Source organism: Myotis lucifugus, unplaced genomic scaffold (assembly GCF_000147115.1).
Source record: "Myotis lucifugus unplaced genomic scaffold, Myoluc2.0 scaffold_147, whole genome shotgun sequence".
NCBI lineage: Eukaryota > Metazoa > Chordata > Mammalia > Chiroptera > Vespertilionidae > Myotis > Myotis lucifugus.
Window position 1 is genome coordinate 2,262,443 of NW_005871195.1, and position 21,471 is coordinate 2,283,913.

At 40.0% G+C, this 21,471-nt stretch overlaps 1 protein-coding gene across 4 annotated transcripts in view; it reads right to left on the reverse strand.

Moving 5' to 3' along the window:
* KCNIP4 (potassium voltage-gated channel interacting protein 4) overlaps positions 1-21,471 on the reverse strand; it is a 732,108-nt gene that overhangs the window by 98,920 nt on the left and 611,717 nt on the right. The window contains exon 1 of one of the 4 annotated variants that reach the window (XM_023759100.1): positions 5,643-5,739. The exons of the other annotated variants lie outside the window; for them this stretch is intronic. Coding sequence (XP_023614868.1) covers positions 5,643-5,694 — 52 coding nt within the window. The 5' untranslated portion in view covers positions 5,695-5,739. Of the gene's footprint in view, positions 1-5,642; positions 5,740-21,471 lie in introns of those variants that run through there. 4 annotated transcript variants of the gene reach the window in all.

Below are 21,471 nucleotides of genomic sequence, written 5' to 3' on the forward strand. Positions count from 1 at the left end.
ACCGGGCCTCTAGTATTCTTTATAATAGGCTGTTATTATTGTTGTTGCTATACTAGGTATGATATTCATAGCATGTAAAATATGATGACTTTTTGCGTAGAAGTATCTAATCCAATAGATTCCTCTATGTGGCAACCCCATGAAACTGGCCTTCGCTCTCTTTTGGAAATTTTCCAGTAAGGATTATTCTAATGATATGACAGTCCCATATCTTGCAGCTTTTCAATAAGAGTATCTGTGTCATAAGACTAAGGGGGCTTGTATGGGTTTTATTCCAATTTCTAGTTGTGTAATTCTGCACAAATTGTTGCAGCATCTTGAGGCCAAAGTTGCCTCAAGTGTGAAATGGATGTAAGCCTTACTTTCCCTGAGGCAGAGGGCCAAACCTATGCTTTTCCACAATCCTTCCCAATGTGAAGATCTGTGATTCACATTATGAAAAAGAGCTACAATTAGGTGTATGTTGAGTAGATAAATATAGGATTAAGGATTTTAATTAGTTATTTCAGGAATGGTTTTATTATCAAGAAATCCCTAGCTACTCTACTCTGTGTGAGCACACATACTTTTTCTTTAAAATATAAATGTTAATCCATGGTAAGGCTATAACTCCTCACTGAATAACTGAGTAATTCACATTATCTTCCCATACTCCAGCTCAGCCTGATAAAATGGTGCAGACAGCAGGCTCTGTTGTCAGAATCCCAGCTCTGATCATGGGAAAGTTGTCTGACTGGTCTGTGCCTCCGTTTTCTGAGCTGTTGTGTGGGGAAGACAATATGCCTTCCTCAGGAGGGAGTATCAATTTAACTGAGTCAATACTTGTCATATATTCATACTCATGCTGTTTCATGTGCCAAGTGCTTTGCAGAAATGATCTTGTTCAGACCCCACAACAACCCATTTTTCTGATGATCACAGTGGCCCTTCCTTCTGCACTCTGAATAAACTATGTGACTTTCCTCCTTAGGAACTTGTCACTTGCAGTTTCCTCTTCCTTGGAACTCCCTCTCCAGACCCTCACATTACTGACCTCCTCTTGTTTTAGGGTCTCAAATAGTCAAATACAATTTACAATAACTATACAATGTAATATTATGTTTGCCATTGAAAATGACTTTACAGATTCTTTAATAACAAGGCTAATATTGATAAAAGTATGCAATGTAATAAAGGATAAAAACTAGGTATAGCCTGGCCAGCATGGCTCAGTGATTGAGCATTGACCTATGAACCAGGAGGTCATGGTTTGATTCCTGTTCAAGGCATATGCCTGGGTTGCAGGCTGGATCCCCAGTGTGGGGCATGCGGGAGGCAGCCGATCAATGATTCCCTCTCATCACTGATGTTTCTTTCTCTCTCTACTTCTCCCTTCCTCTCTGAAATCATAAAAATATATTAAAAAAGAACCCAAACTTGGTATAGATGAGATCTCATTGATACACACACAGACATAAAAAAAGATGTCCATACTTATTTGTTGATACTTCAAGGGAGAGGGGTATAGCAGGACTACGAGTGTGTTGTGTGCTGTGAGTGTGTGTGTGTGTGTGTGTGTGTGTGTGTGTGACTTCTCATCTATTTTGCACTTTCCAAATTTCCTGCCATGAACTTGAGTAACTGTTGTAAATAAACCATTCATCTTCCCACACCCCAAGGGGAAGGAGGAGGAGCAGGAAGAGAAGAAAACTATTCTGTGGAAGAAAGTGTTGACACTGAAGAGTTCTCTCAAGGGCAGGAGTAAGGTAGAAGTGAAAGGGAAGGCTTATTTGAGTTCACTGTGAGGAAGGATGCCCCTTAAAGCTGGCTGTCACTAATGGGTGGCTTTCTGAAGAAGCTGGTGAAGCAGGAGTCTGTCTGGGAACTAGATATGGCTACAAGTCTTTCCTATGCTCTCTCCAAACTCTCAGGTTCTTGATTGTGGGAATCTAAGTGCTCCATAGTTTAGGGGAGTGTAGGCTTTTCTGCAGGAAATGTTTTTTTTTTGTTGTTGTTATTTGCATAATATTGATAAATCTCACATTTCCTGCCAAGAGGAATGAAAGTTCTTTTTTTCAATCTGCCTTCCTGGAATAAGAAAATGAAATTTAGGGTGAGTATTGGCCCTGTATGGAACTCACTTTCAGCCCCTAGCTTTGAAGCTGCATGGGATCTGGTTTAGAATATTTCCTCAGCCCCCCTGCAGGTCATTCAAGCCTGGAACTAGCCCAGTCAGGCCTCCCCTCCCCTAGGGTTCTCTGTGTGCGGTCCAGCAGGCAGACCTGTGGGCTCATGCTTTTCCTCCTGGAGGCCCTGGGTCCTTGGCCACTCCGGTACCACCTGCCTTGTGCCTCGTGTTCTCATATCATCTTTTGAGTTTGTGTCCACCTGCTTAGGGCCCAGATCATAAATAGGGATCTAATAAAATCACTATTGTAAAGTAACATAACAATGGAATTCATGTCTTCTCTTTTCCAAGTAACTTACTTCCACATGCTGGGGTTTTGTTGTGATGGGTAGCTAATGGGGAAAGTGGTGACTACTGAAAGCAGGAGTTTTATATCTGCAGACCATTTGGAGTTCACACATTGGCAGCCATGTCTAGTGTTGGTTCACTATCAGCCAGTTTCATGAACTCCCATTTTTATAAAAATAGTTTTTGGAGTCCTTCTGCTCATTTTTTTTTTAGTATCTTTTTTTTCAAGAACTGTTCTGACATCTTCCTCATATCTGCTTGGAAATTGCAGTGTACCCACTTATTTGTGTACTTTACCAAATATCGGAGCAAGAGGCATGCCCCAGAGGACTGGGTGATTTTGTTCTTCCCTAAGAAAAAATAGCGATTCATTTGAAAGTTACATGTCACCTGCCTGCTTTGTACAAATGACCATATTTTTGGTAAATAGCTGGTCCATTGGCAATTTTGACTCCAGCTTGAAAGGATAAAAGCAATGGCTCTCACAGCCCACATTTGCTGACAAATTGTGGCAATAAAAAGATCTGCAGCTTCAGTATCATGCAGGACTAGGTTTTGGAGTAATTCTTCATGATGGCCTTCTGGGTTGTTGATGACATGTCATGTTTTGTTTTTGAGATGGTGTGGATGTGTTCAATGAAGGAAAAAAGTCAAAGCAATGTTTCTCAACCACAGTTCTATTTTTTTTTTGTCCATTTAGTTATTACTCATAAAAGTAATTTTGTCCTGTCCCCTCTCTCCACAGAATGTCCTAGTAGGACAGATCTTTTTCAAAGCTGTTTTATGTACTGTTCTCTCTCCTAGCACAAGGACAGGACCTGGCATATAATAAATATATGTTGAATGACTAAGTGAATTAATTAAATCTTATTATTATGATATATTATGGCTGCAGGCTAAGACCAACAGTAGTTAGCATATTAATGCGATATTCAGCAGGGCTGAAAATCAGCATAATATTGCCCTGCTGTTAGCCAAATGGCTCAAGGCAATTCCCTAACTTGATAATCCTTTTACTGTTTACCAAACTTTAGCTTTGATATGCCTGTTTGCATTCCTAAAGGGCAAATGTGTATTCAAGTGAATAAAAAGCAGACAGGACTGAGTTTTGAGGGAGCTTCTCCACTAGAGGGAAGTTTCCTGCCTGGCCCCCCATGCCTTCTAAATTCATATTTCTTGTCTAGTGTATTCATTTGTGCACAGTCCCTTCTTCAGATCCTGAACTCTGTCCACAAATGGATGCGACATTCACATATTACCTTTGGTCAGTGCCACTGAAATGATTTACCATTCTATTCTGGGACTTTTGATTGGAATGAATTGGGTTGTTTGAAGTACTTTACATATTTTCTCCATTTTTGTTGTGGAGATTAGTGAAATTTCAGGGCATTTACATTTTCAAATCATGAAATGAGTCCATCAGTTCCTACAACATGGTGTGGGAGTATATAAAGAGAGTAGGCGAAGACATGGGTTATTCTCATTTTTAGGTTTTTCTTTTCAAATCTTTTCCTTATGTTGCCTTAAAGATAATGATTAGCAAGTGAAAACATAATCATGCAAGTAAATCTTTCAAATGACAGAAGTAAAATTTGATGGCTTTTTAAAACCTTAGATAGAGAATAAAATAAATATCATTTTAAGAGTTAACTGGATTGAAATTTCAATATTCAAACCAGAAATTTAGAATGTTTCTCCTAGCTTCTTAGTGATTTGTTTCCTCACTGGGAAAGAACAACACCTCTGTGTGTCTGACTCCCACTGTTCTTTGATGCTTGAAAAAAAATGTGTTGAAAGAATGTTTGTATACATAGAATATTTGTAAATGTTCATTATGTACAGCATTTTTAAATTTTATTTTAACTTTATTAATCCTTACCCAAGGATATTTTCCCATTGATTTTTAGGGAGAGTGAAAGAGAGGGAAAGACAGAGAGAAACACTGATGTGAGAGAAACACATTGCTTGGTTACCTCCTGACCAGGGCCTGGTCTTGGGAGGAGCCTGCAACCAAGGTACATGCCCTTGGCCAGAATCAAATCTGGGACCCTTTGATACTCAGGCTGACACTCTATTCACTAAGCCAAACCAGCTAGGGCTGTACAGCATCTTTTTAAAAATAAATAAAGGGTTTCCCATTAGATATCCTTGTTTTGTACTCCTTAAGAATGGCATGAAATTGGAGAAAGAGAAAATGGAGAGTATGCTGGTTAGTCTATGTGTCACGTTGGCTAGGCTATAGAACCCACTTATTTAATCAAACACTAATCTCAGTGTTACTGTCTAGATATTTTTGTGGATGTGATTAACATCAATAATCCATTGGCTTTCAGAAAATGAGAATACCCTGGATCATGTGGGTGGACCTCATCCAATCAGTTGGAAAGACTTGGGCAAAAACAGAAGTTTCCTGTAGAAGGAATTCTGTTCAAGGTTACAGCACCAAATCCTGTCTGAGTTTCCAGCCTGTCAGGCTGACCTATGAACTTTGGACATGCCTGGTCCTACAGTTGTGTGAACCTACCCTTAAAATAAATCCCTTTATATGTATGTTTGTATCTATATATATCAGTATATGTGTATATACATGCATGTGTATATATATGTATATGTATATATATGCATATGTATATGTACACATGTATATGTATACATATGTATGCATTGGTTCTGTTTTTCTAGAGAACCCTGATTGATACAAGTAGAGAGTATGCAAAGAAATAAAAAGTCACATCTGTGTAAATGTTTTTCACTTTATAGTAGTTTTTCTCTAACCTAATGATATTTCTGAAGTTTGGCAGTATCTACATTATAAGCACCAAGTGCATGTAGGGGAGTCAAGAAATTTACAAGGTAAATACACTTTACAGGGTACACTGCTCTGTTCACAAGTTAGGCAAGGGGAACCCAAGAGTTATCTGAGCCTCAGATCAAACAAAAACTTCCAAATGTTTTGAAGCCCAAGCTCCTGTCACCAACACCGCGCTGTCCATCTGCCAATCAGGAAGCACCTTGAAATGGCACAAAAGTTCCCCTGGGTATTTAGGTAAACACGTGTACATCAATCGAGTTGGTCTCGCGGAATAAAATGTATTGATTCTCTTTAGAAGCAGAGAACTGCAATGCATGCAGACCTAAACAAACAACGCAAACATTTTGGGGGAAACAAACGAACAAACAAACTTGCTTTGAACAGCAGGAGACGATGTTTTGGCAGCTGAACAGGGCAAGAGCTTCATGAGCCGCTCTTTGATGCTGCGCTTGGTGCTGTTCTGAGCGTAGAGGAAACCTAGAAGATACCGACAGGTTCCGTTAACGCTGTCCTCCAAGGGAAACTAGGGTGGGCTGCATGGTTATCAGAGGAAGCCAGCAGGCAGGACCTATACTCAGCCAGCAGCTCAGGCAATCACAGGCAAGTAGGTTGGGACTCTAGGAGGAGAAAAAAAATCTTTCCCCTTTCTGTTTTTCTTATGTTTTAGGTTTTTCTTTCCAAACCTTTCCCTTATGTGACATTAAACATAATGATTAGCAAGTGAAAACAGAATCATGCAAGCATATCTTTTGAGTGACAAGAATTTGGTGGCTTCTTTTGGACCTTAGATCGGAAATAACATCAGTATCATTGAAAGAGTTAACTGGATTGAAATTTCAATATTCAAACCGGCATTAAGGGCCCCATGGCAGTATTCTGTTCTCATTGCTCCTCATCTCTGATTACCAAGGAGAGAGATGCTTTGCATAAATCACTCACACTGCAATCACCTGTTAGTACCTTTGCCTTCCCTGAAAGTGAGAGAATAGATGTCCTTGATATGCAGCGTCATTAGCATAAGATGACAAGCCCAGAGTGAGACAGTCCTTCACGTGTCGACATTACTGGATGTAATTATTCAAGCAGAGTAACTCCAAAACAAGCAAGGTGTGTTTGAAACTGTTAACCAGGAATAGACGTGGGGTGTCTGTGACTTCAGGAGATAGTTTGGGAGAACTCAAGAAAAATCATGAGTCACTCAGTGGGCAGGCTCCCCAACACTTGACTGTCCAACTCAGATTCAGCCTGCTTACGCTGCGTGCCCAGAAGCCTGCATTTGCATGTGGAAAGATATATTACCTCCCCCGTATCAGTTAGTAAAGTGTTGAATATAAAGCGAGAGTAAAGGAAGCAATTTAGTTAAGGTTAGACCAGTGGTCGGCAAACTCATTAGTCAACAGAGACAAATATCAACAGTACAACGATTGAAATTTCTTTTGAGAGCCAAATTTTTTAAACTTAAACTATATGGGTAGGTACATTGTTATTAACTTAATTAGGGTACTCCTAAGGCTTAGGAAGAGCCACACTCAAGGGGCCAAAGAGCCGCATGTGGCTCGTGAGCCGTAGTTTGCCGACCACGGGGTTAGACCATCTTTATGATATGGGCCTTGCAAATGTATTGCTTGTTGCTTTTGTATTTTATAATAATTTTGATCTCATATTCATAAAAATTCCTGACCAAAAGGCTACTGATCTCTTTCCCTTTGGGGCTGGTTCCACCCCACATTAGTATCTACTGGCTACAAAACCTGATAGATCTCTTGAATGGGGCATGACAGTAAATTAGTACATAAATCAAATCAGATGATTTTTCCTACTTAAAAGCCCTTTAGAGCCTTTATGTTGTCCTTTGGAAAAAACCTCACTTGCCACCATATGCCCCTGGCCCCTTCCTCTGACAGCATTTCTCACCACCCTCCCTAGTGCTTCTAATGGGCCATCAACCATTGGCCACATCAAGTTTCTTGCCTTTGTTGGCCTCTCCCCTGCTCTTGACACTGCTTTGCTGTGAAATGTCTTATTCACTCAATATCCCAGGTGCTGGTTGACGGTATGATACATAGGAGGAGATCAATAAATGTCTGGCAAATGAGTGAATAAATTCAATTTTGTTAACAAAAGAAGACCTGATTTCATTTCCTAGATTAGTATCTAGGTAACCTTTTAAACTTGTAAAACAAAGTAAATATGATTCACATATCACAGACTCTTTTTTTAAAACACTGTTTTTAAATATATATATTTTTTTATTTCAGAAAGGAAGAGAGAGGGAGAGATAGAACATTCACACCGGGGATTGAGCCCATGACCTGGGCATGTGCACTGACTGGGAATTAAACCATAACCTCCTGGTTCACAGGTTGATGCTCAACCACGGAACCATACGACCGGGCTAACATGCACTCTTTCGTTGGCTTTTTTCTACTACATTTGTGAAGGGCACATCCATCTAAGACATCTAAGAGCCACCTCCTTCTCAGGACACTGGGTTTTGCTTTACTCCCTAAGCATGATGCAGTTTCTTCCTTTCAGGTCACTGTAAGCTTCCATTCCACTGTATGGGGAATCTGGTGGGTCCTCCAATTATCAATTTCTAAATGCCCATGCAGCCTTTCAAACTCAACTCAAATACACTTGGCTCTGGCAAGCTAGCCCTGTTGTATCCTGACAACTTCCAGAGGAGAGAGAGACCTGCCCCCTCCTCTGCTCTACCTTCTCTATTGTTCCCCAATCATACCCTATTGTTCTGGATATCACACCCTATTGCAGAGTGAAACCCTATTCTGACAAAGAATTAGAGAGAAGCTTCTATCAGCCTCCCGCATCAGGAGAGCGCCTTTAGTGTTTTTCTTTTTTAACTCTTACCTAGCTCCTTTGCTTCAGGTTTGACAAACATCCCTGAGACTAACACATGGCAGACACTCAAGAAATATTTGCCAGTTGTTTGATTTCCTCCTTTCCCCTCAAATTCTGATACCTGCCGAGCTTACTCTCTCTATAACCACTTCCTGGACCCCCAGGCCTGGCTGTTGGGGAGGAGCTTCCTGCTTCCCAAGCACTCCCGGTGTTAAGGTGACACTCCCTGCAGCACCCCCTACGGGTAACTAAAGATGTTCTTCTCTGGAGCATCTTTGAAACTGCTCTTTTTGTGGGGGAGGAAGGACCCTTAGAATTTAGGGAGAAAAAGCACCCCTGAGAAAGAAAGGAGGAAGAAAGGTGGGTGTGCTCCAGAGAGAGCCCTCTGAACTGCTCTGGAGACTACAAGGTAGGCTGCTGTTTTCAATCACGAGATAGAAGTCCCAGATTTTAGTCCCTGTCTTTCTGCTTCAAGCTGAGTGACCCTGGACAGGTTATTAAACTTCCTCGGTTCTCTGACTTTTCTTTATAAAACAAAAGGGTTTATTTATAGCAAAGGATCTTAGTTGTCAAAACACAATTTAAAGTCCATTTTAGGAGTATAGAGGATGGGGAAAAAGTAGGTTTACAGTTGCTCATATGGAAAATAATACAATAATTAATAAGTAATAATATAAGAATAAACTGCTTCAAATACTCATAATTATAACCTTATTTTTGCCCCACCTGTATTTAAGTAGATATTGTATATGGTTACTACCTTGTTTTTATAGTTTTTCTCTTCAGTGAGATCTTTAACTCCTGAAAGGCTAGATGTGAACATATATAATTTCCTCTCCCCCTCTCTCTCTCTGTGCTATCATATTATTATGGCTTTTTTTCTTAGTTTGTTTGTTTTCCTTAAAGTGTAGTAGTTGAGTGTTCACACACTGTAGTAAAACAACCTAGATTCAGATCTCAGCACTTTATTACCTTGGGTAAGATTATTTAATCTCTCTTAATCTTCCTCATCAACAAAATAAATGAGTAATAATAGCTAAAGTTGTTAGAATGAGAGTCTAATGAGATAATATATCAAGCATTTAGGATGACAACTGTTCATAATACACTGTCAATAAATGGTAGATAATATTTTTTTTCAGTTGAGTATATCACATTTCCTCTTACCTCATGCTATGACCTCTACCTGAAGTGTTGCTTTATCTCCATGTGGCCTAGTTCATCCTTGAGATGTCAGTTCGGTAGTCACTTTCTAAAGAAAATCTACATGATAGGCCAAACTAGTTTATGAACAGCTCTAATTCACTGGTATGCTTATAGTTTCCCCTATTTCTCCTTTATCACAAATCTAAATCTCCTTTATCTTTATTATCACAAATATAATTAAAATAATTAATGATATAATCATGGATTTGACATATGTCTCCCTACTGCAATGTAAGATTGAAAATTTCTACTTCCAGACATTAGAGAATTAATGTTACTGGATGTGCTATCCTGCTCTAAGCAACCGTATAATTGGACAAGCTATGTGAGAAAACTGTTTGCAAGCATTGAACAACAAAAAAATTCTTGCTTTAATTAATCTTACATTAGAGTTGAGGAGGAAAAATAATAAACAAGAATCAATTGCAAAATATAAAGTTGGGTAGGGGTGAGGTCTAGAGACTTCTGTTTGTGGATGGGTTGGGAGTGGGGTGAGGAAGACTTGTAATTTTAAATATTGTGGCCAGGGAAGGTGTCATTGGAGTTATATTTGAGCAAAAATATCTAATGAGATAAGAAAGTTCATTACCTTATTTTGATTATTAGCAAGCAGTACAGAGTATTACATATATTAGTGCTAACATATATTTGTGGAATAATTAATGATCATTTATTAAGTTATTCAATTAACATTTTTGACATTTACTATGGACAAAGTAATACTGTAATTATTTGGCTATATAAACTACTAGTTTAATAATCTATTCACAGATTTATTGCCTTAGAAATTAAAATGACATCAACTCCCTTATCCCTGCATGTAGAAGTTAAACCAGTCTTCTAGTATACTAGCACTTCAAAAATCATGAAATAGAGTAATACAAAAAAAAAGAAGAATAAAAAGTAAATGTGTCAATTAACAGGCCACTTTAAATTGTGATGGAAATGAGTGAAAATGCCATCATTTTTTTTCTATTGGGAAAGGTTTTATCTTACAAAGTCTGAGTCTACTGTAAACATATCAGCCATCAGCATCTCGGTGGCTCCCTATTTCTGACCCTCTGCATCTCAACAGTGGTATATGCAAGGGGTAATTTTTCACTGACTGCTTTTCCGGTTACACACACACACACACACACACACACACACACACAGACAAATGCTGGTTACATGTCAGTGTCAGGTTTCAGTGGTGGGTGATGGGCCATGAATTATGAATTCAAGAAGTAATGCCGAGGGTGATAAACGTGGCAATTTCTCCATAACGAGAATCATGCTTATCTTCATTCTTTTTGCAGTGGAGCTGATAGCAAAACCGAATATTCTCTGTGGCTTTGCATGGGAAGAAAGGCTCTGCTCCATTATTCACAGCCCTGTTCAGCTTCTATCTTGTGCTTTTGAATTATGGACAATGTTTTTCTTCCTAGACCCTAAGCCTGTGGTGCAGGAAAATGGCCAGTAATGTTCCCATGTCCTTCCACGAATCAACAACTACGATAAAATCATTAGGAGTTTCAATGGCCCTGTGATCTCATCTGTGTCTCCTCTGGATCCGTGACAAGGTAATTCATGAGCAGTGACTTCATGCCGGGGCTGGGAAGTGCATTCTTCACTGGTTGCAAATGTGAACTTAGCTGCCAGCATGTCTGTTTTTGCAGTGGACTTACAGCTCATAAATACGCAGAGGAATTAAAGTGGAATACTGAAAATATTTAATTAACCCCCAATTAGTCAGGGCAGAGGAATAGATAAGTAAAGAGAATACATAATAGGGTAGTAGGCTTTGATGAAAACAGATCAGAGTTCATTTTGTATTTTCAAATTTATTCCTGAAGAAACAGGGTCCTAGATAATTTGGAGTTCATACTCTGTTGATAATTCTTGCTGAAAATTGCCGCCCACACTATACTGATTGTTCTTGGACCCTGCAGTCACCCCTTTAAGCAGGATAGCAGCAGGGTTGGTTACTGAAACCATGGGAAAATAGCTACACTTAATTGTGTCACTATGAATTTTGGAGGCAGAACGCTGACCTTGCTAATGGACCTGTTTCATTTTGCCTGATTATAAAATTACCTCTTCTAATCTATCAATTAATTAAGAAGGAGGGAACCGAAAGGTGCTTGAGTGCTTGAACTTGCTCCAAATAATCTACAAAATCTAAATGCAAATAGAGTAAATTCAACTCTTCTTAGAACTGCCACTTGAAGACGTGTTTGTCATAAAGTAAGTGCTGATCTGTCTGTCAGCCTCTCAGTCTAGCTCCTCTTTCTTTCTCTCTGTCTCTCTAGCTCTGTGTGCCTCACTCTCTTCCTTGGTCTTTGTCATTTCCTCATCTCTCTGTCTCCCTCGCCCTCTCTCTGCATGCCTCTGTCTGTCTTTGTCCTTCTATGTCTCTGTGTGTCTCTCTCATCTTCCTCTGTCCTCTATGTCTGTCTGGCTGGCTGTCTCTGCCTCTGACTCAATCAAGGGTAGGTCCCATTTCATCTGCTTTACTTTTGTGTTGATTGCATGCCTCCTGAAACATTTAGAGAGAGCCTTAGTCTGCTGAGGACAGGATCGTTATTAGCGCTATTGCTGAACACTTACATGACCGAAAGCCACGGTGCTTTCCAGATCAGGACTAAATGCTTGCCACTGTCCACGTGACTGCCCCGCTCTATGGGCAGAACTAGCCAGGAAACACAGCAGAAAACGACAAGGGAAAAGCACCAGTTTTCTTTGGGAACCTTTAAGAGCCACCATGGAAGCCCAAATTTTCTTTTGTTCCTCTGCAAACATTACCAAAAGTGCTTACTTATAGGGTGACACCTTTTGTGTGGGACTTGGGAGATTATCTGGAGGTCCCTATAAGTATGGTGACAAGACCTCCTGGTTTGCCCAGGGCAGTGCTGGTTTTTGATAGTTGTCCTTACGTCCTATGTGTTAGCCCCCCTATGTGTGTTCAAAAACGTTCTGGTGTAGATGGCAAATCATATGGTCATGCTGTATTAACAACCAGAGTGGTCTGTTCCCACTGAGGAATGTACATTCATTTACTAAATGCCAACTTCATCACACTATAAATAATGTATATTATGCAACATCATAAAAATGCTATTTTAGAAATAGCTATAATTAATAGGAAATATACAATAGGAAGATGACATGAGAGCGTTTGCATACAATTCAATATGATTTTAATATTATTGTGATATTTTTCAGCTTTAATAAAGAAGGACCTCCTAGGATATGTGTCAACCTGGATGAACGTGAAGGCAGTAGGCCAAGTCAAATAAGCCAGTCACCGAAGGATAAATACTGCACCATTCCACTTATACAAGGTATCTAAAATAAGCAAGTTCCACCCGACTGGTGTTGCTCAGTGGTTGAGCATCGACCCATGAACCAAGAGTTCATTGGTTCGATTCTTGGTCAAGGCACATGCCCAGGTTTCAGGTTTGATCCCCAGTACAGGGCATGCAGGAGGCAGCTAATAGATGTTTCTATTTCTCTGTCCCTCTCCCTTCCTCTTTAAAACAAACAAACAAACAAACAAACAAACAAAAAACATTAAAAAATAAAATAAGCAAATTCCTAGAAGCAGAGATTAGAATGGTGGTTGCCTGGGGCTGGGGGCAGGGGAAAAGGGGAGATGTTCGCTGGGTATAAATTTTCAGTTTTGCAGGATGAGTAAGTGCTAGAGATCTGCTCTACCATGTGGTGCCTGTAGTTAACCACACTGTACTGTGCATTTAAAAATGTGTTGAGAGTCGATCTCATGTTAAATATTCTTACCAGCATGAAACAATGTAAGTAATTTGGGGCACATTAATTGTGACATGTAGTGGAAAGACTTGCAGCTTTGTATTAAAAAAACAACAAACCAGATTTGAATCTGAGCTCTGCCACTTTCTGTGAGATTTAGAAAAGTGACCTCAGCTCACTGAGCCTCGTTGATCTCGCCTGGATCACAGCAACACTAATGATGCCCGAACGGGCTGCGTCCCAGGGTGGTTAAAAGGTTCAAACGAGGTGACCTATATGCAGCCCTGGCTAGTAATAGTAGTATTCTCTGCCCCTACCCAGGCGTTGCCGGGAGAGATGTGTAGGGCTCGGCACCCAAAGCAAAAAGGAAGATTTCCACAGTGACAGCAGTACCTTTTATAACAGAGCAGCAACTAAAGCATCCCCCATACCCAAATGTCTATCTTGAATGTTTCCTCTTTAATAATAATTTTTCTAAAATATGAATTAAACCTAAACCCTACTGCACTATTTCTTGTCTTCAAGCTAACACAAATAACCCATGATATGTATAATTTAGTTCCCCAAAGACTCATTTCTCATGTTCACTGATCTTTACACACACACACACACACACACACACACACACACACACACACAGCGATATCGGGTGCAGTAGGCCGCCCGCTGCTTCTGCGGGAGCCAGCGGGAACCGCAGTGCGTGCTGGGAGCTGTGCTGCTTCCATGGAAGCCGTGCGGCTTCTGCGGGAGGTGGAAGCGAGCCACTGGTGCCCGCGGGAGCCGGGAGGGACCCACGCCGATTCCACGGGAGGCGGGCCCGCTGTCTCCTCTCCAGGCCTGCGCTCAGCTGCAGAGGCTGCGGCCGGCTCCCCTGTCCCTGTCGGTGTCTGCTCTGGCTCAGGGGGCTGGCCTGAGCCGGGGAGTGGAGGCTCGCCAGGCCCCCTGTCTCTGTCTCTGCTCTGGGCCTCACTGCGCGCAACCTCCTCCTGTCTGGTCATGACCCATGATGGCATTCTGGCCTGATTTGCATATTCTCTCTCTCTCTCTCTCTCTCTCTCTCTCTCTCTCTCTCTCTATATATATATATATATATATATATATATATATCTATATATATTCTCTCTCTCTCTCTCTCTCTCTTTCTCTATATATATATATATATACCTTTTTAGTGCTCAAGCAATGTTTCTTTGGGGTAAAAAATCGGAAAGCTAGGTAAATTTGAGTGGGGTTGACTCTTCTGATGACAGAAAACACAAATATAATTTGTGAATTGAGTTTTAAAATGATGTGGGATCATAAAGTTCATTTTCATGTCCAACAGAGTGTTCCTTTATTATACGATGAACCTTTTTCCTCCACCCCTCCACTCTCCACATTAATTTTCATATAGCTTAGGCTACCCTGTTCACTTTATGATTGGCCAGTTACCTGATTTCTGCCCTTTAAAAGCATGCTTAAAAGCATTTTTTAAATATTTGTTTTCTTTCGTTCTATTCAGCTTCTTTTAGTATCAAATCCTGTAGAGCCTCATAGTTCATTATAAGCACTTTGGCTTTTACTTAGAGTGAAATAGGGAGAAAATAAAGGACTTTTGAGAATAGAAGTGCAATAATCTAGCTTATGTTTTATTCAAGAAATATTCATGGTGCTTTGGCAAAAATGAACCTCGTCCCTGCTCCCATGAAACTTAAACCCTAATGGGGAAGATAAATTCAGCAGCAATACAAGGAAGTCTTCTAAACTTCATTTGAACATGATCTTGCCCTAAGGAAAGATGCAGATAAATAATGCCTAAAATACAGTGCTCTAGCCACAATCAGAAGATGAACTGTCTGTATGTCAAGTATTTTACAAGCACTATGTCACTTAACCTTCACAAGAACTCCATGTGGCAGAGAATATTATGATGGACAAATAATAGGCAAGGAAGTTAAGGGTAGAGAGATGCTTGCAGCTTATAAGTGGCAGTGCCAAGATATGAGCACATGTCCATCTGTCTAACTCCTGTGTCTGATAGTCTGACGTCTATATTACCCTATTATTACACTACCAGAGGCCCAGTGCACGAAATCGTGTACAGGTAGGGTCCCTAGGCCTAGCCTGTGATCAGGGCCATCTTCCACCCGCTCGCCAGTCCCCAGTTCTGCCCTGCTGCCACCCACCCTGGTTCCCCATTCGCCATCCAGTGATCGGAGCCTGCGGGCCGGGGGGAGGGACCCAGAGGTGGTCAATGCACCTCATAGCAACTGGTCGAGCAGTCGTTCTGATTCTTATGCCGTTATGGTCATTGGGCTTTTATTAAATAGGATAATGGCTCTAATAAATAATTAGACTATTTCACTTATTGGGTGTCCACCTGTGTAACCTTCAGCTCCAGAATATGTTTTACTTTGTGCAGTGGTTTTTATTTCTCCCCCTCCACACTAGTTAGGCTTCTTAAATCATACTATCTTGAATATGGTACAAAATCTTGGTGACCTGTGCTCCTTTGCTAGAAATGCTGCCTCTAATTTCATTTTCTATAGGACATCCATCAAGTTCTTGGTGGTATTAAAAAATAATGCAGTTGAAGAAAAAGCTGCGCTAGGAGGTCCAATTTCTTCATCTGAAAAATGGGGGTAATAATATGTGACACTTACTAATCTCAAGGAAGTTAGGAGATGAATGAAGTAATTGTTTCTGCAAAATCCTTCAAATGCTAGAAGAAATAACACACCATCCATTATAACTTCCAATACAAAAACTACATTCCTACCCTTTGGGGTCATTACATTCAATTCTCATCTTTCAACAATGTATTTATTCTGTAAATTGATTTGTTCATTAATTTAACCAATAAATATTTATTGAGTATATATGAGGTAGACACTGTGTCAGATACTTGGGATGAAAATCAAATATGATGAGTGATAAAGCTCACATGCTTTCAATTCTGTGAATTCCAATTATTTGGTCCTGGCTGCTCATTCGAATCACCAGGTAGCTTTAAGGATAGCCATGCCCGGTCACTCCAGACCAACTGAATCGAGTAAGTCAAATGTGAAACCAAACTTGAGCAACATTGTTCTGTTCTGGGCCAATCCATGCCAGGTAGATTTTCCTAAAAACTGTACCTTACAATTTTGATATTACACACTGACCTCTGTTTTTACATAAACACTGGACTGAGTTGAATAGTCTCTCAAAAATCAAAGTTCATAATGAACTTCAGAACTGACTTATCTGGAAATAAGATGCAATTAGTTAGTTCAGATGAAGTCATGCTGGATTAGAGCGGGCCCTAAGTCCTTGTAAGAGAGAGGACACACACACACACACACACACACACACACACACACACACACACGAAGGCCATGTGATGATGGAAGCAGATACTGGAGTGATGCAGCTACAAGCCAAGGAAAGCCAGTGATTGCCAGCAACCACCAGAAACCAAGAGACAGGCATAAAACCTTGTCCCTCAGAACCTGTAAAAGGAGCCATCCGTGCTGTCACCCTAATTTCAGCTTCTGGTCTCTTAAACTGTAAGAGAATAAATTACTGTTGTTTTAAGCTATTCAGTTTGTCACAACTTATTACAGAAGTCCTAGGAAACTAACAGACATCAATTTACAGATTTTCAAGAACATCAGAAAAAGTCAAATTAGACCCTGGCTAAATATTTACCCTCTACTTTATACAGAACATTCTTTTAATATATAGAATCGGTGTTGTACTTATGGTAGCTTCTTAATAGAACTGGAAATTTTTTATAAATTGCTACCCAGTATATTCCTCCTAGGCAAATTAGTCACTATACACTACAACTGAGTAGATTTCTACCCCTGTAGAGTTACCATGTTCTGTATTTGGCAGTGAATCTCTATTGAGTCTAAACATTCACAAATAACTAAACCGGAAGTGAGGATCTTCCCATCTTGGTTTCAAATTAATGATTTAATGACTCCGATATTTATTGAACACAAGGTGACTTTTCATATCACTGAGGCTAACGGCCAAATTCCCTACAATGGCCCACAGAACGTGCACAATCCTCCCACCAAAACTCATCTGACTGCCTTGCATTCTACTTGCACTTCTCATTCTGTCTTTGTCACCCACTGGTCTCTGCCTGGTATGTCTCCTAAGCAAGGAGAGAGGCCTCAGGAGGAACCAGTCCTGATGGCACCTTGATCTTGGACTTCCAGCCTCCAGAGAAAATAGACTTCGGTTGTCTAAGCCACCCAGCCTTTTGTCATAGCGGCCCTAGCAAACGAATACAGCTAATCGCAACATTTATTGTCCAACGTGGATAACCACTGAGAATGAAAAAGGGCACTAAAAATAACGACCGAGACAACTGGCATAAACCGGGACTTCCCAGGTACAGTGGGATCTTTGGTAGTCCTACCTACAGTCCCGTCACTATTAATGTGAAGTGTACTTAATTTACGTATATGTGTATTGCCTGCTGGCTGCACCAGATAGTACATTCTTTGAGGGGAAAGTATTTCTGTGTTTTCACTGCTCAATACCCAGTGTCTAAACGTCTGGCACCCAGTAGCTTCTCAATAAAAATATGTTGCATAAATAAATGTAAACTGTGGGAGTGGTGGATATTCTTGGTTCTTTATATAAAGATGTCAGTGTTGACTGATCTTTATAAAAAAGAAGCTATCTCAGTGTGACTACTGATTATCTTGCACCTGCTATATGCTAGGCAGAGGATAAGGCATTTTACATATGTTATCATTCATTCTTACCACTCTGCAAGCTCGGTGTGAACCTTGGTTTACACTCAAAGAACTGAAATATCTCAGAGGTTGTAAGGTCACTTCTCCTTTATCCCTCAGCAAGTACCTAAGGATTCAAACTCAGGCCTGCATCTCTGTTTGTAAAATTAAGTTAATTGGGGTGACACTGGATACTAAGATTATATAGGCTTCAAGTGTACATTTCTATGATACATGATCTATATATTGCATTGTGTGCCCACCATCCAAAGTCAAATCATCTTTTGTCATCGTCACCATATATTTGACCCCTTTCACTCTTTACTACCCCTCAATCCCCTTCCCTCTGGTAATCACCACACTGCTTTCTGTGTCTATGAGTTTCTGTTTGCTTGTTTTTGTTGTTTGTCCACTTGTTGCTTTGCATCTCTTAAAGCAGAAAAAATGTTTGCACAGAATTGCAGTACATTGAGCTCCATAGGGACAGTGCTGGGGCAAGTGTGAGCCGGCTGGGCACTGGGTGACCGTGTGTTTGCCGAGGAAAAGTAATTAAACATGGGCAAAGGCGATCCTAAAAAGCCGAGAGGCAAAATGTCATGCTATGCTTTCTTTGTGCAAACTTGCCGGGAGGAGCACAAGAAGAAGCACCTCTCAGAGCTGTCTAAGAAGTGCTCAGACGTGGAAGACCATGTCTGCTAAAGAGAAAGGAAAAACCGAAGACATGGCAAAGCTGGACTAGGCCTGTTTATGAGAGAGAAATGAAAAATTATATCCCTCCTTAAGGGGAAACAAAAAAGAAATTCAAGGATCCCAATGCACTCAAGAGGCCTCTTTGGCCTTTTTCTTGTTTTGTTCTAGTATCGCCCAAACATCAAAGGAGAAAAATCCCAGCCTATCCATTGGTGATGCTGCAAAGAAGCTGGGAGAAATGTAAAATCACACTGCTGATGACAGCAGCCTACGGAAAGAAGATGCTAAGCAGGAGAAATACAAAAAGGGTATTGCTACACACTGAGTTAAGGAGAGCTGGTGAGACCAACAAGGGAGTTGTCAGGGCTGAAAAAGCAAGAAAAAGAAGGAAGAGGAGGAAGATGAGGAAGAGGAGGAGGAGAAAGAGGAGGAAAGATAAAGAAGAAGATAATGATGAATAATTTGGTTCTAGTGCAGTTTTTTTTTCTTGTCTATAAAGCATTTAACTCCCCTGTATACAACTCACCCCTTTTAAAGAAAAAAAATTGAAATGTAAGGCTGTGTAAGGTTTGTTTGTAAACTGTACAGTGTTTTCATTTTGTTTTTGTATAATGAACACACTACCAAATATGTCTTTAGGTAGTCCTGTCCTGGTGGTATTTTTAATAGCCACTAACCTTGCCTGGTACAATATGGAGGTTGTAAATTGGCATGGAAATTTAAAGCAGGTTCGTGTTGGTGCCCAGCACACATTAGTTATATGTGGGGATGGTATTTTTTTCATCTTCAGTTGTTCTGATGTAGCTTATACAAAATAATTGTTGTTCTGTTAAATGAATACCACTCTAGCTGCAAAAATAAAAAAGTTATAGCTGTTTTGTTGACATTCTGAATGCTTCTAAATAAATACAAATTTTTATTAGAAAAAAAGATGTTTGCACAATCTCAGCAGTTAGAAAGGAACATCAATTCATATTTGCGACTCATTAAATCCATCAAAATGATAAGTAGTTACCAGTCACAATATTGTACATGTCGATGTACAAATGATATCCACAGATTATATCAACGTGAGTTCAGAGTTAGTCAGATTCAATGAAACAGTGTAAGTGGAAAGATCCCTAATGCTTCAATCTTACATTCTCCATCAACTCAAAAGAGAAATCAAGGACCACAAATCAATGTTCCTAAATGGGTCTGAGTAGCTCTTCCTTCTAATTTGATTTTTAGTAACTAATACTTTAGACTGACACCCAATGTGAAATATTGTCCTGGAAAACAGGCAGCTAGGTCTGCTGCTTAACATTTTATTTATTAGAAACTGAGCCAGGAAAATCCATTGTTAAACTATATCACAGCTGCTGAGGGGCTATGTCCTGAAGAAGAAAATTAATTTCAAGCCAATTAAGTAGACACTCTGTGATATCTTTTTATAAGTGACTAGTATCTCGACCACATCAAAATGTGTCTATAAAAATTCTTTGGAGTTACATAAAGTGAAGTCACACTTTGCATGCAAAATTGAAATAGTGCCAGGTAAATGGTAAAGTCTCACACTATGAGAAAATGTGAAAGCAGTGCGATCCTCACATTTTTACATTTTTAAAGAAATTCATAACTTCAAAGCTGGCAGACTTGACTGCATGGTGGTGACCTGCTTTGGATATTACTTTAAGACAATACACTGTCCCTTAACGCTTGCAACAAAAATTCTGGCCATCCTTGTTAGCCTTATGGAAACCTTAAATTACTTAACATCAACATGAACACGTTCTTCAAATAAAACACAACCTCTTTATAATTCACACCTACCAGGTTTTATCCGAAACACAGTGGAACTAAAATTTTAATCCTGAAAATCCTAGCATCACTCAATTTAGTTCTACAAATGTCTGTTGATGATATAGACTCATTAAATGATCCTTGATGGGTTCTATTCCCAGGGCTCTTCGTGTTTTATTGGAAAGAAGGTGAATTTTTGAGAGATAAAAGTGAAAAAATGTAGAAAAAGGTCACTTCACTCCAGAGGCTAATTCTGTGCCCATCTCTATCAATCAGAACTCCCTACACTGTATTGGATCTATCAGACTCTGGCTCCTCCAGGTCATGACATGGGATAGAGGTCTGCCTAGGAAACCAAAAGCCATGCTTTAGAAATCTGCTATGACTAAACATCATAAAAGGCACATTATAAATACAGGCATGCCTTGGGGATATTATGGGTTGGGTTCCAGACCATCACAATAAACTGGGTCATAATATTTTTGCAGGTAGTGGGTCTTGCCTTCAATTTGTAAAAAGCACAATGTCCGTGAAGTGCCATAAAGTGAAGCACAAAAAACTAGGTCTGCCTGCACTGTCTTATAAGAATCATTTATCAAGGGAGACACTTAACTCAGGAATGCTTTAGTTTGCCTAAGATCAGATGTCTAAGAACTAATGGAATGTGTCTAGGAAGCTGGTCTGTCCGAACACTAAGGCCACACATACACTATTCATGTTTCATTCATCTCTGTCTCCCAGCATCATGCCTAGGCTAGCATTGATTGTTCAATACACATTTGTTAAATAAGTGAATCGATGTTGGTTGAATTCCAAAGCAGAAAGAGAGGCTCCTTTTATATGAATAAGTTATGACTTTTTCAAGGTTTCCAAAAACCATTAGCATTTCATTGGGATGATCTGAAATGCCAGACCCTAGCAAACCTATCTGTCACTCAGAAAGCTGAGCCTTGAAACCTTGCAGAGCCAGCCATGACTTGGTGGCCTTCAATGTTAGGCTCTGCTGGTTAGTGGGAGTCGGCAGGGCAGGGGAAAGGGTGGTAGTAGGGGCCCCAGCACTGTCAACAAACTTTAACAGTTTGAGAAAACAGTACTGATAAAACACACTTAGATCATAGTAAGAAACAAGCCAGAGTTATGAAATTGAGATAAGATATCCTTACTGAGAGAAAAACCAATATTGTGCTTTCAGTCTAAAATATTAT